Genomic DNA, 12,163 nt, shown 5'->3' with positions numbered 1-12,163 from the left:
CCTTGCCACCCTCGCAGTGAAGAATTTCTTCCTTATATCCAATCTAATCCCACTCTCTGTCACTTTAAAGTCATTCCCCCTCATCCTGTCCCTGCACATCCTGGTGAAAAGTCCCTCTCCAGCTTTTCTGGAGGCAGTGTTCAGGTACTGGAAGGTGCTTTAAGGTTTCCCTGAAGCCTTTTCTTCTCCAGGCTGAACAGCCCCAGCTCTCCCAGCCTGTCTGCTGGAGAGGTGCTCCAGCACTCTGAGCATCTTCATGGCCTCCTCTGGACTTACTCCATCAGGTCCATGTGTTCCTGGTTCTGAAAAGCTCAGAGCTGAACCAGAGCACTGCAGGGGGAACCTCTTTAAAGGCTGCTGTTTTAGCGTCATCATGATGTTCACTGCATCAGCCAAAAAGCCAGAAGTTACTGTTTTCAAAAGGTGAAACTGAAGGACTGATTCAGATGGATGTAGGGTTTGTTTTTTTTTCCTAAATGGGTTCTAGTTTTTACATCAAAATGCTTTAAATGACAAGTTTTCTGAAGTAATGGCTCTGTGTTGTTTTTCCCCTTTGTTGGAAAGTCATGTATTATAAAAGTGTAGATGTGACCAGAAGTGTGGCAGGTGTGAGGACACTGCCCCCAGGGTTCTGCTGGAGGGAGAGAGGTGCAGCCTGAGGAGCTAGAATAGGGCAAAGAAAATAGAACCTACTATTACATTTGTCCTGTGAAAGCTGTGAAATGCTTTGTTTGAAAGTTTGGCAAAGTATACATTGAGCAAACAGGCAAGTGGGCAGATGCCATTCCTGTTAGCTCCTCTGAATGTTATAGTTCTCTGAACAAGAATGTTTACCATGTCATCTGGAAACTTCAGGATTTTGGAACACAATTTTGCATACGTGACTGATGAAATTTTAAGGATTTAAATATGGGATATCACAAAACAAGGTTTTTAGGACTAGTTTTTTTATTCTATTTATGCAGAAGAAACCTGGCATTTGCACTCATGGTTACCTAATCAGGGTGTAACAAGAGGGTGGGTATTTTCTGATGCTTCATAAAAAAAAAAGCTGGCTGTTGAAGTCTTCAGATTGTTTTCTGTAATATCTACACCTTTTAGTAAGAAGTGTTTGACAAAAAATGTTACAAGTTATTTCAGTGATTTAAGTAACTTGTCAGTTGGTCATAATGTTACTTATATTTTTTTCTACAGAACAGAAGTCAAATAAAAACATCTTAGTAAATTTCATTGTATCCTGAATGTTTTGTCATGCTTTGTATGTTGACTTTTTCCATAAAAATAAATAATAACAATGACAAGTGGTTGATGAAAATAATGCTTTGCAGATTGTGCCTATGAGCTAATGTGATTGACTGGTGTCTTTTTATCTTGCTGTAGTCCTGTTGTATTAGGTGATGAAGTACAGCATGGGTGACATTGGCTGCTTGTTATATATGTTACTAATTTTTGGCTGAAATCTTATTACCAGTTATTTGATATTTGCACAACAAATAATTGCCCTGTAAATATTTCTAAAATTTATTTACAGTCAGGTGGATACTTTTATTTTCTAGGTTAAAAAGCAGTTGTACCCACATAAACATCTTTTTAATTGAAGTCATCTGTGTATTAAGTGTCTCCTATTTCTCCATTTTATTTTTATTTACATTTTCTACTTTGTGGGGAATGGGTGACTGTGTTGTCTTTGGAGATTGTTCACAAGCAGAGTTGAGCCTCCATCAAGGTGAAGTACCCAAGTATTCCAATTTTCCTTTTAATAATTGCCTTTCTGGCTCCTGTAGGAGGTGCCTGGTGACTCAGGTTTTCTTTGATGACTTACTGATCTCTTGCACCTCTCTTTGGTAGTGCAGTAGGTTTTCACAGTTCTTTTTGCTGGAAAACATGGCTTGTGTTCATTGTGGTGGAATATGAGGGCCAGTGAGCTGTTTCTGTCCTCTGTTAGTTATTAACCTTATTTAGTGTCTGTTGAATGCAGACATGAGCCTCTTGAAATAGTCCTACTGTTATTTTCAGATATCCCTTGGAGAGCCTTATTTTGTGAGCTCAGCATAGGTGAAATTGTACTTCTTTTAGTAACATGTACACGAAAGGAAGTAACACTAATACTAATATTTTCTAACAGACCTAATAAATTCCTCAGAAAATTCAAAGGTTCTGCTACTGGCCCACTACTGGTCCCAGTAAAACTAACCAAGCTAAACTTTTCCAGTGTCCAGAATTCACATGTGACCTGTGAGAATGAGTTGTGATGGATGCTGTGCATCCATAATTGTCATTTTAAGCACAGAGTTGTTGTGTGTGCTAAGCACTTGTGGAACCCTGGAAAGGTGTCCAAAATTAGTCAACAATAGATTCCTGGTTTTATTTAATTTTTTTTTAATACTGTCTGTTCTTTCTTGGGCATCTTTACTTGCATTTGGTAATACTTCATAAGAAAGCTGCTAGGGTTCATTCACAAATGCTCATAATGTTGTTTTTATTGTATAAAAATGAAAAGTTCTGCTATTTCTATGGCAATGATGTTGCCTAAAGTCAATGGCAGAATAGTCAGAGCAAACACAGAAACAGTTCCTGATTTTAAGAAATTTTGACTTCTGGACTTTGACTGTAATTTTAAATTTCTTGGCAATAGGCAATGAAAAATCCTAGCTGTAGCCTATCTTGTCCTTACATCTTGCCCTTTCCAAATAATGAGGAATTTTAGAAGTATTTTAGAAATCATTAATGATATGAGTAAAATAAAAAGTGTCGGAGATTGGGCTTTTAACTCTGAATGCTTTCCAGGCTTCTCTATTGCTCTGAATTGGGAAAAAAAAATGGGAGTTCTAATCATGTTTTTGTGTTTCAGGACTTAAGATGGCAGCGGAAGATTCCTATATTATGGGAGTATCTGATCCCCAAGTAAGTGAATTTCTGTGTCTTCAGTATCCCTTCAGTATCCTTTCCTAGCTGTCTGTTTAGGCCTTCTCTCATATTGTCTTGCCATTTCCAAGACTTAATATGGACATAGAAAATCATTCTGCATTGGCAGAAATCAGGGCTTTTTTTCCCTAAGCTGGTTTTTATGTGACCTGTAAAGTGCCTTTACTGGTTAAATGGCTGAAATGGGAAGGAAATCTTGGCCTGCTGAATTAAGCAGTTGAAAAAAACCCTTAATTTTGTACCTTGCATGCCTGTGACACTTGCTCTGGAATTTCTTCTGTGGTAGACATTGGAGTATTTCTGAAAATAAAACCCCTTATATCCTAAAAGACCCTTTTGTGTAAAATTTTGTGATGTTGGCATTGACAGTGATGTCTGAAATGTTCCTTCACACACAGATCCACAGGCCTAGCTTTTCAGGAGCTCTTTTTGATCTTCTTAGATCATTCCATAAATTACTTGAACTGTGAGAATGGCACGTGGGTGAAAAGTTTAAGTGAAGAACAGGTTGTTTCTCCTGACCTTAATTTTCAAAAAGCAACTATTTTCTCCTTTATGCTTGCTCCGCTTTGGAAAAAGATTTATACCTGACAACAATTACAGTAAGTTAAGACATATCAATGTTTAAAAAAAAAATAAACCCACACAACTTTAACCTGCATGTACTGTTTTCTTGCATTCGAGCTTGTAAATATATTTAGATAAGGAATGTAGTCTGGTGGGGTTTAATCAGAGAAGTGGAAATGAAAACTCCAAGGTTCTTAGCAAGGCCTTGGGCAAGACATCTAGGGTTAGATTTTCAAAATTTACTGTATAAGCTCTTTAGGATTTATAGTTGTTAGTGCAAGTAAGCAAAATGGGTGTTTAGAAACTGTGCTGAGGTTGGTGTGGTCTCATGATTCTGGTGAAACTTAGGTCAGTGCTGTCAGCTCTGCTTGCAATGCTGTTGCCAGCAAAAATAAAATAGTTACAAGATGTTTGTGTAATTCAACGAGGTGTTTGCAGTCTCAATATTTGCAGGGAACTTTCAAGTGCTTTGCTGATAGATGTTTTATGCAACTGTGTATATATGTAATAATGAAGAGTATTTTCTTTCAATATAGATGTTTGCAGTGGATCAGTTCATGGGAATGAATGCTTTATTTAACAGTACCAATTACATCACTGCAGACTTACCACTACGAACAGGTAGGAACCCTGACTATTTGATGGTGCCATTGTCCTGCTGATTCTTCCTGTTTGCTTTTTTTTGAGAAGTTCTTTTCAGAGCCTTTTTTGTTTACCAACTTGTGTGTCATAATAATAGATTGCAGGTTGTCAACTAGTTTTTTTATTACATCTTTTTGCATTTTTCTTCCCCTCATGAAACTTTCAGCAGTGAGACAAATCGGATTTTCTTGTGGCTTGTACAGAAACTGAAAGTTTCAGCAGTTTCCCAGGTGAAACCAGGACAGTGACCAAAGAGCTTTGAGTGACCCAATTTTATAAATTACTTTGTTGAAGCTTTTTTTTTAATTTGAACCTTCAGCAAGTTGCATGTTGCTATTGCCAGTTTGCAGACTGCAACATGTGCTTCTTTTCCTTTTGAATGCTGTTGCATTTGTTGTAATAGCTCTTAAGGTGTTTGTTTTTCAGTAAAAAAATGCAGAGAATATTAACTTCCTGTACCATTCAAATGTGTTTTTCCTTCTCAGTGACTTCTCTGTTTCCTGTGAAGTGGCAGTGTGGTATTAGAAGCACCTGACAATTTCCTGAACAATAACACTGGTTTGAGAGCTCAGACAAATTTTGCAACAAACCACTGAAAATAAGCAAATAGTATTCTGCAAAGGTCTGATAAGCAGCTCTTAGAGTATGCTTCCAGAACTGTAAGAAAAATTGCAAGTTTTTTATAGCTCAGTCAGTATCAGCTGCTTGATCTGCCTTGGTCTGATTTTGCTTATTAAAGTTCTTTATAAATATTACTTCTTGCATGAATTTGGAAAACTTTTCTGCTGCTTAGTCTATTAGAGCAACTGACACAAAAGGAAGAAGGAAATAAAATTTAATTTAAACTTAGGAATTTTTTCTCAAAATATAGCTCCAATATAGTTGTTCAAGTCTTTTACCATGACAGCTTTCTCTTGTTATCCGTTTGACTCTGTTGTATTAGGATGTAGCTGGTGTCTTATGTATTGCAAATTACATTCTTCGGTAGAAAGTGCAAACCACTTCTGATTGCAGTGCTTGATACACTTCACAGCAGTGAAGGTGTTACGGGTAAAATGAAAAAAGCATTTTACATTTTCTTTCATAGGTAAAATTCCATCCTAAAGTAACAATAAATGCTTCTTATAGAATAAAAATTAAAGCAGGCTTACTGTTTTAGTGTTTCCTTGTTTTCTTAAAAGAGTAGTAGCAAGAAAGGATCAAGAAACACATGGTACAGATAATTTTGTTTCAAGATAAAATGTTCTCATGAGCAAAGCTCTTGACAAATATGGAAAAACATCCAGCAAATGAATGTTGCAATCATTTGTTTACAGTGTATTTTTATTAGGTCCAATAAAATTATTCAGTAAGGTTCATCTGTGTTGTATTAAAGGGCTTGTGCATTATAGACCAAGGGATTTTTTTCTCCCAGCTTATGTAGAACAAATAAGGTTATTGAAATTTCCCTGTAATGAACTCTTTTACATGTACCTTTTGAGCTTACTCTGTGTTTTTCATGGCAGACTCATTCCATTCAAATTATTCAGCCATATAAAGCTAATTTTCAGATAACTATCATCTAAAGTAGAAAACAGCTGTTTTCAAAAAAATGTCAGGGAGTCAAGGATTCACTGTGTTCTGCAGCCGCAGAAAATTCTTACTGGACTGAGTCTGGGTCTGTCCTTAATTTGAAAAATTGCTTTAAAAAAGGCCTTTTTTTTTTTATAAGTGCCACTGCTCTTGTCTACTGCTGCAGTATAGGTGGCAAGTTCCTTGTGCACAAAATGGAATTCAGTAAGGGATCGTGGATTTCATGTTATCACAAACAAAAAGTTAATAAAAAAATTCAGAAAAGGTTGATAATTTCAGCTGCATCTGATGAATGCCACAGTTGGCTTGTTTGTTTCTTGAACAGTATCCCAATAATGCTTATTTCCTCCCTTTCTTGAAAATATGCTGCATTGTTACTATGGACTGGTTCTTCAGTTAAAAGATAATATAATAATTTTTATATTCTACTTTAGTGGTTTTCAAGCAGGGACTAATGATTTCTTTCTGCTCAGCAAAGTCAGTTAAAAAAGTCATGTGGGGTTTTCCAGCTGAGATATGGAGAGAATGAAATAAAAGGATTTCTCTCAAGGCCAGATGGATGATTAAGGCAGGAAGAAGCAAAGACATTAATTGTTCCTCATGATCTGGCTGTGGTGCCTATATCTTTTGGTCTGTGCATCCATAAAGGCACAGTGGCAGACCCATTACAGGGGAGACAGGTTTAATGTATAACTGTGGATTGCCCTGTCGTGCCAGCGGGGCTGAATCAACAAGCAGCTGGGGAATTTGGGGACTTTCTGGTGATAGAAGTTCTGCTGCCATGTTAACATTTACAGTAATAGTAGAAAACCTTTGAGATGGTGGGGCACTGATTTTCTCAACATCATTGTCAGTGCTCAAGTACCTTTGCTTCTGTTTCTCTCTCACATGTCTGTTTTAAATAAAAATTAGGCTTTTTTGTTACTTTGGCTCTAAAGTTGCAGTAGTTATGTGGTTCAGGTTTTACCAGCAGGAAAGGCAGTACCTCATGAAATCAGCCTCTTTGGCTTGCTGGGAAGTATCCTGCCTTTGATTAGGTAGGTGAGGTACTGATCCTTAGTGGCATTGGGGATGGAGGGAGCATTAACCACAGCATGTATTTATGTCGAGTAAAAGCAGGTGCACATCAGTGGGACATCCACTGAATAGTGCAGAACCAAAGGGATGCCTTGTGTTGGGGGGGAAATGGACAGAGCTCTGAGCTAAGGGGTTTGTAATTTTGGATGTTCTGCACTCCCTCATGATGATCCAAGGCCATCTACAGCCATGTAATGTGCCCCGGTTAGAGGTGGATTTGGGAACTGTGTAGTTGTTTTGGGTTCGAGAGGCTCTGGTCTAACCAGCTCTTGGCATTAAGGTGGTGTGTTTTTAAAACTCTGAAGTTAAAGCAGAGCCATCAGGAGCTGAACAGTATTGCCTGGAGGCTGCTAAAATTAATTTTCTGTTGTTTCTTTAACCTCCCCTGTCCAACCCTCTGTGACACTTGCTGTGAAAAATGAGAAGGTTATAGAGGGAAAAAGAAGGCACTTAAAATTTCTTTTTCATATTTTTTTAGGGAGAGATAATGTTAGAGGTTCAAGGAGACCAGACCACCACCTAAAGTGAGATGAGTGTTTGTTCTCCCTGTTCCACAGTAGTGGCCCTAATCCTCAGGAGTTTGGGCAGACTTCCATTCAGGTTCTGGTGCTCTTTCTAGATCTCCTATGCTCATGTTTGAAAGAGTGAACCAAGGGAAGAAGTTAAACAAAGTCTTATGTGCCATTTGCTTTAAGCATCATGATTTGAACACTGAAGAGCTGGGATTCAAGAGAGTATTCCTGAGCAGGGCAATCCTGAGGGAGTAGGACTTCCTGAGGAGTAGGACATGCAAATGCTACAACAGGCCTTCAGCAAGGATAAGGCACTGGGTCTCCAGTCTGAGCTTTTAGCAGCAAGGTACCACTGCCAGGATGGACACAAGAGAGTTGATGTGGGATTTAACAATCAAAACCTACAGGCTGTGAGTGTTTCCATCCATGTCCACAGAGAAAAACAGCAATTACAAGGGTGAGATGCCTGTTCTGGGGGCCCACCAGCAGAGAGGATGCGAGGGAGGATGCTTGTTCACAGGCTGTTGCAGGTTACATTGAGTGGTTTCAGGTAGTCAGAAAGCTGTTAGATACAGGACCCACTAGTCCAGCAGAGCTGCCAGGCTTCCATGGATATCCCACACCTCAGAGACGTCTTTTTTCCTTGACTTTGCTATGGTGGGAAGAAGGAATCGAGGGGGAGCCTAGGATGGGTGCTCCTTTGGAAATGTGTGTGTGTGTAGGGTGAGGCCTGTCGAGAGGAAGAAAGAATGCAAGTGGTGGGAGTGTCAAGGGGCAGGAGGGCCTCTGACTCAGGCAGGAAGGAAAATGAAGAAACTTGGCAGTTGAAGAAGACGTGGGGAAGTGGGACTGTGACTCAGAGTGGAGTGGGATGCGAGTCGGTCTGTGGCAACTGAGGCGAGAAGACAGAAAAAGAAGCCCTGAAGCATGGCCAGGATGTGGCAAAGCCCCTCCAGGCTGCAGGACTGCATGGTGCAGCTGCAGTTCTTGGCCTCCCCGCTGCAGCAGTGCCAGGCAAAGCACCGGGACACTCCTGTCAAAACCTGGCTCCGGTGCCTGTGTCAGAGGCAGCTCCGTGACCACCGTGCACCGTGTCCTTCAGCCTCTCTGCAGGGCAAAAGTAGAACATGAGCTGTGCATTACGTAGTGTTCCTTCTTGTGGCTGTTTAGCATTTAAAAGGGGGTTGCTCCTTGAACAAGAATTTAAAGCAAGCACCTTCCAGGCTGGAACAAAGGATCATCACAAATCTCGTCATTTTTAGTTCCTCTTACAAGGTGTTCATCTTCAGGTTCCTGCTCTTTGTCTGCTGAGACAAAGGCAGGCCTATGGATAGAAACAAAGTATTAAAAACTGCTGTGTGCAAAACACTAAATGTGTTTTCCTTTCCCCATGGGAAAGGATGAGAGAAAGAAGGAACCACACATATCCAATGTTAGGCTGTGTAATGTGCCTCTGGGAAGTATTCAGAGTTCAGTGTAAACAGCTTTATGAGATCTTTGACTAATAAAATCGTTTTTATAATCAAAACAATATGCCATTTATGCCTGGGTGTTTTCTTGAACATGGCTGGTTTATTTTGAAGTAGCATTTCAGATACTATTAAGTGCTTTGCATTAGAATGCCTTCTCTGTACTGTTATTTGTGTCTGGTTCAGATGCCATACCAGAGAATTACTTAGCCACTGTTAAAAAGAAAAAAAAAAGGAAAATCTTTAGTCATGGAACCCAAAGGTTAAAATAAGACCTCAAAAAAACCGTTTTAAGTACATTGCTATGTTATTTGTATAATGTGGCTTAATGATAACAGACATCTAATTTGGCTTTGTACATTTACACTGCATCTTTTTTTGCACTTTTCTAGTGCTGGTTTATAAAATATTATGATTTTTTTAATCAGCATTTGTATACTTTTTAAAACCTTTTTTTCCAAGAGGTCAGAATAACCACAGTCCTAAGTTTTCAATTTTCCTGAGTTTTCTCAAGGAAAACCATTTCAGTGGTATGAAGCATTTTTCTTTATTTTTCCAATGTGCCAAGATAGTGTATATGCCTTTCTTAGGAGTTTGAATTTCCTTATTCTGAGGAAAAGCTGTAACTTGGGTGTGATGTGTACTGGGGGACTTATGCAGCCGTTTAGCCATTGGATAAGGACAGTTCTTTTCTGGCTAATGTTTGAGAGAAAGCAATAGTATTGTGTGCTAACCCAACATGTCTGTCTTGAAAATGAATTCCTAAGAGGAGAAGAGCCAAAGAACTTGGCTGATCATGCCCTGGAGGCTTGGTTGAAAGTTGAACTACACACTGATGTATTTTAGGTGCATTATTTCTGCTAATGCCCAGAAAATACATGGCTTCTGGATTGTTAAAATATAACTTTTCAGGTGCCTAAAGCAGGAGGAGGGTTAGAGGTCTATTAAAAGAGGTCTTAAATTTAAGTGCTGATACATTGCTTAAACCTAACTCAGCTCATCTTGACTCTGTTACAGACAAAAATTGAAACACAAGGCCAAAGCTAAATATTACTCTGCCTCTTTTAAAGTTCCTGAAGTCCAAACTGTTTTTCTTGCTTTGTAATGCAGAATTATGTGTAAATGGTCTTGAGGCAATTGTTTTTCTTGATTTGAGGAAGCACTGTTTACTTTTTCAAAGAAAAGTACAATTGATGGACTTGGGAACTAGTTTATCTTTAAATGTGAAGTTGTTGTGACTGAAAATATTTGTAATATAACTTTGACATGAAATTAGTTCAGTTGCTGAGTCAGCCAACTGCTGTGGCAGGATGCTAATTTCATCTATTGTGTATTTATTCAAACTTCCATGTTGAGGGAAGCTTGTTCAGTAAAGATCTGTGCTTGATTCCTTAGCATTAATACCTTTAAGAGAGTAGAACTGATAATTCAGAATTCCAACAGGAGAATGGCTGGAAAAATATGATGTAAATATTCCCAGTGAAGCTGTCATTTGGGGTCTACTTTGAAAACAACAGACCTTTTAGCATTGAAATACAAATCATCTTGACTGCTTAGCAAGAGAGAGGGAAGTAATCATAGCTCTTGGAACTGATGTTTTGAGACTCATCAGTGGCTTGCATTTTAAGAGGTATTTCACAGCCATCCGCCCAGGAACTTTCCTTCCTGATGTAAATAATCGAAATGATCAGAGTTGGAGCTCAGCTTTGATCAGGGGATGAATGCTAACTCTGGTGGCACTGAATTCTCATTGGATTTAGGGCCTACTCAAAAGCTTTATAAACTGGTGAAGTTTGCATGAGGTTTATAGCATGAAGTTAGCCACTGTAGGAGACTGAAAGTTGTTTAATGAAGCCTTCTTTAAAAGACAAAAATAGAATCTTAGTAGAACATAATCCTATGTATCAGCACCATGCTCAAGATGGATCTCAAAATAGAGTCTGTATTTGTAGTCAAATTGAATATATTCAGTGTTTTTAGAGGCCCAGCAGAACACTATATTTAAAAGTGTATCTGAAATTATTAAAAGAATGTAAATTGTTTAGTCTTCTCAATTCCAGGATTTTTTTTAGAGCAGTTCTGACTGTTTGGGGCATGTTGAGACAGCTTGAATTCCTCCTATATTCCCATGCCTCAGAGCTTCCCATTGGCTGTCTCCTGACTTTCAAAAGCACCTATTCTGTAGGAAGCCCTAGGGCCAAAAGCTGGTGAGTATAGTCTCTAGAGCCCAGGGGTTTAAATACAAAAGTTTACCTTAGCTCAAGAAGCCAGGCTGCTGTCAGTGGCAAGGGAAGGATCCTGTTCTTATTCACCATTGCAAGTTTTAACCAGGAGATCAGTTGTCCATTTAGTAAAATCAACTGTTTTGACTTAATCTTCCTCTTCTTATTCCACTGATCTTTAGCTGGGAGTGACAGACTGCCGTGTGATTAAATAATTTATTGAAATTTAAGTTTTGAAGAGACTTAAATGCTTTCAAAAATTTTATCTCAAGTCATTCAAGGACAGAATCTTACCCCTACAACCTATATATTCATGATAGCAATGGAAATATAATTTCTGTTAATACTTTTCTTTCTTTCTTTTATGTTAGCAGATGGACCATATCTTCAAATCATTGAACAGCCAAAACAGGTAAGAAGAAGACTACATTTTGAAAATTTCTTAAGGTAGCTATATTACTACATTCAGCTTTGAATAAACTTGTGACTTAAATAAAAAAGAGCACAGAAAAGTCTGAGCTTTCAGAACAAATGTGGCACTTGAACATGAGGAGTTTTAATTCTTACTTTTGTAGTTCAAGCATTTCCTGTTTTGTTCTATTTTCTTTATCTCTCTCTGGAAGTGTCATAATACAAAAAACCAACCCTAAGGGTTTTAAAAATATGCCTTGCTAAGTATAGACTCTTCATCTTAGAAGTGGCTGTTACAATACCCCAGTATTTGGAAACATAAACTAGTAGATCAAACACAGAAGATTTTTAGGATTTGTTTCATAGTTTTTGAAACACAAGAAGTTAAAAATAAAAACACTTAATTCCCAAGTTACAGGAACTTTTGACTTGTGTTTTGTTGTAAAGAAATGCAGTTGTCCTTTGAGATTCTATTTGTTATGGTTGTCTGTTTTGAATAATCAAAGAAAAATGAAGATAAGTACTCAAATGAAACTTTTTTTCTGTTAGGTAGCAAACACTGACCTATGCTCCTCTGACAGCAATCATTTCAATGCACTGGTTAGTTTTCACGCAACTGATGTACAAATAATTGCTGAGTAAAGATTGCCCTGAAGCGTGCCTGGGTCTTGTTCCCCTTTGGCTCGTGGCACCAGCAATTACAAGGATCCCTCCTGAAGCTGTTAAAGTATGGAGGTACCTTTCCTGTCTGTCCCAGTGAATTGCA

The 12,163-nt window shown here is 38.4% G+C and overlaps 1 protein-coding gene across 3 annotated transcripts in view; it reads left to right on the top strand.

Moving 5' to 3' along the window:
- Positions 1–12,163, top strand: part of NFKB1 (nuclear factor kappa B subunit 1) — a 57,907-nt gene that overhangs the window by 8,569 nt on the left and 37,175 nt on the right. For all 3 annotated transcript variants that reach the window (XM_084205167.1, XM_084205168.1, XM_084205166.1), the window contains exons 2-4: positions 2,852–2,904; positions 4,029–4,113; positions 11,358–11,398. In XM_084205167.1, coding sequence (XP_084061293.1) covers positions 2,860–2,904; positions 4,029–4,113; positions 11,358–11,398 — 171 coding nt within the window. In that variant the 5' untranslated portion in view covers positions 2,852–2,859. The remainder of the gene's footprint in view (positions 1–2,851; positions 2,905–4,028; positions 4,114–11,357; positions 11,399–12,163) is intronic.

Source organism: Fringilla coelebs (assembly GCF_963513975.1).
Source record: "Fringilla coelebs genome assembly, chromosome: 4".
NCBI classification, from domain to species: Eukaryota; Metazoa; Chordata; class Aves; order Passeriformes; family Fringillidae; genus Fringilla; species Fringilla coelebs.
The sequence above is the reverse complement of the archived record's forward strand: the minus strand, read 5'-3'. Positions and strand labels throughout refer to the sequence as shown.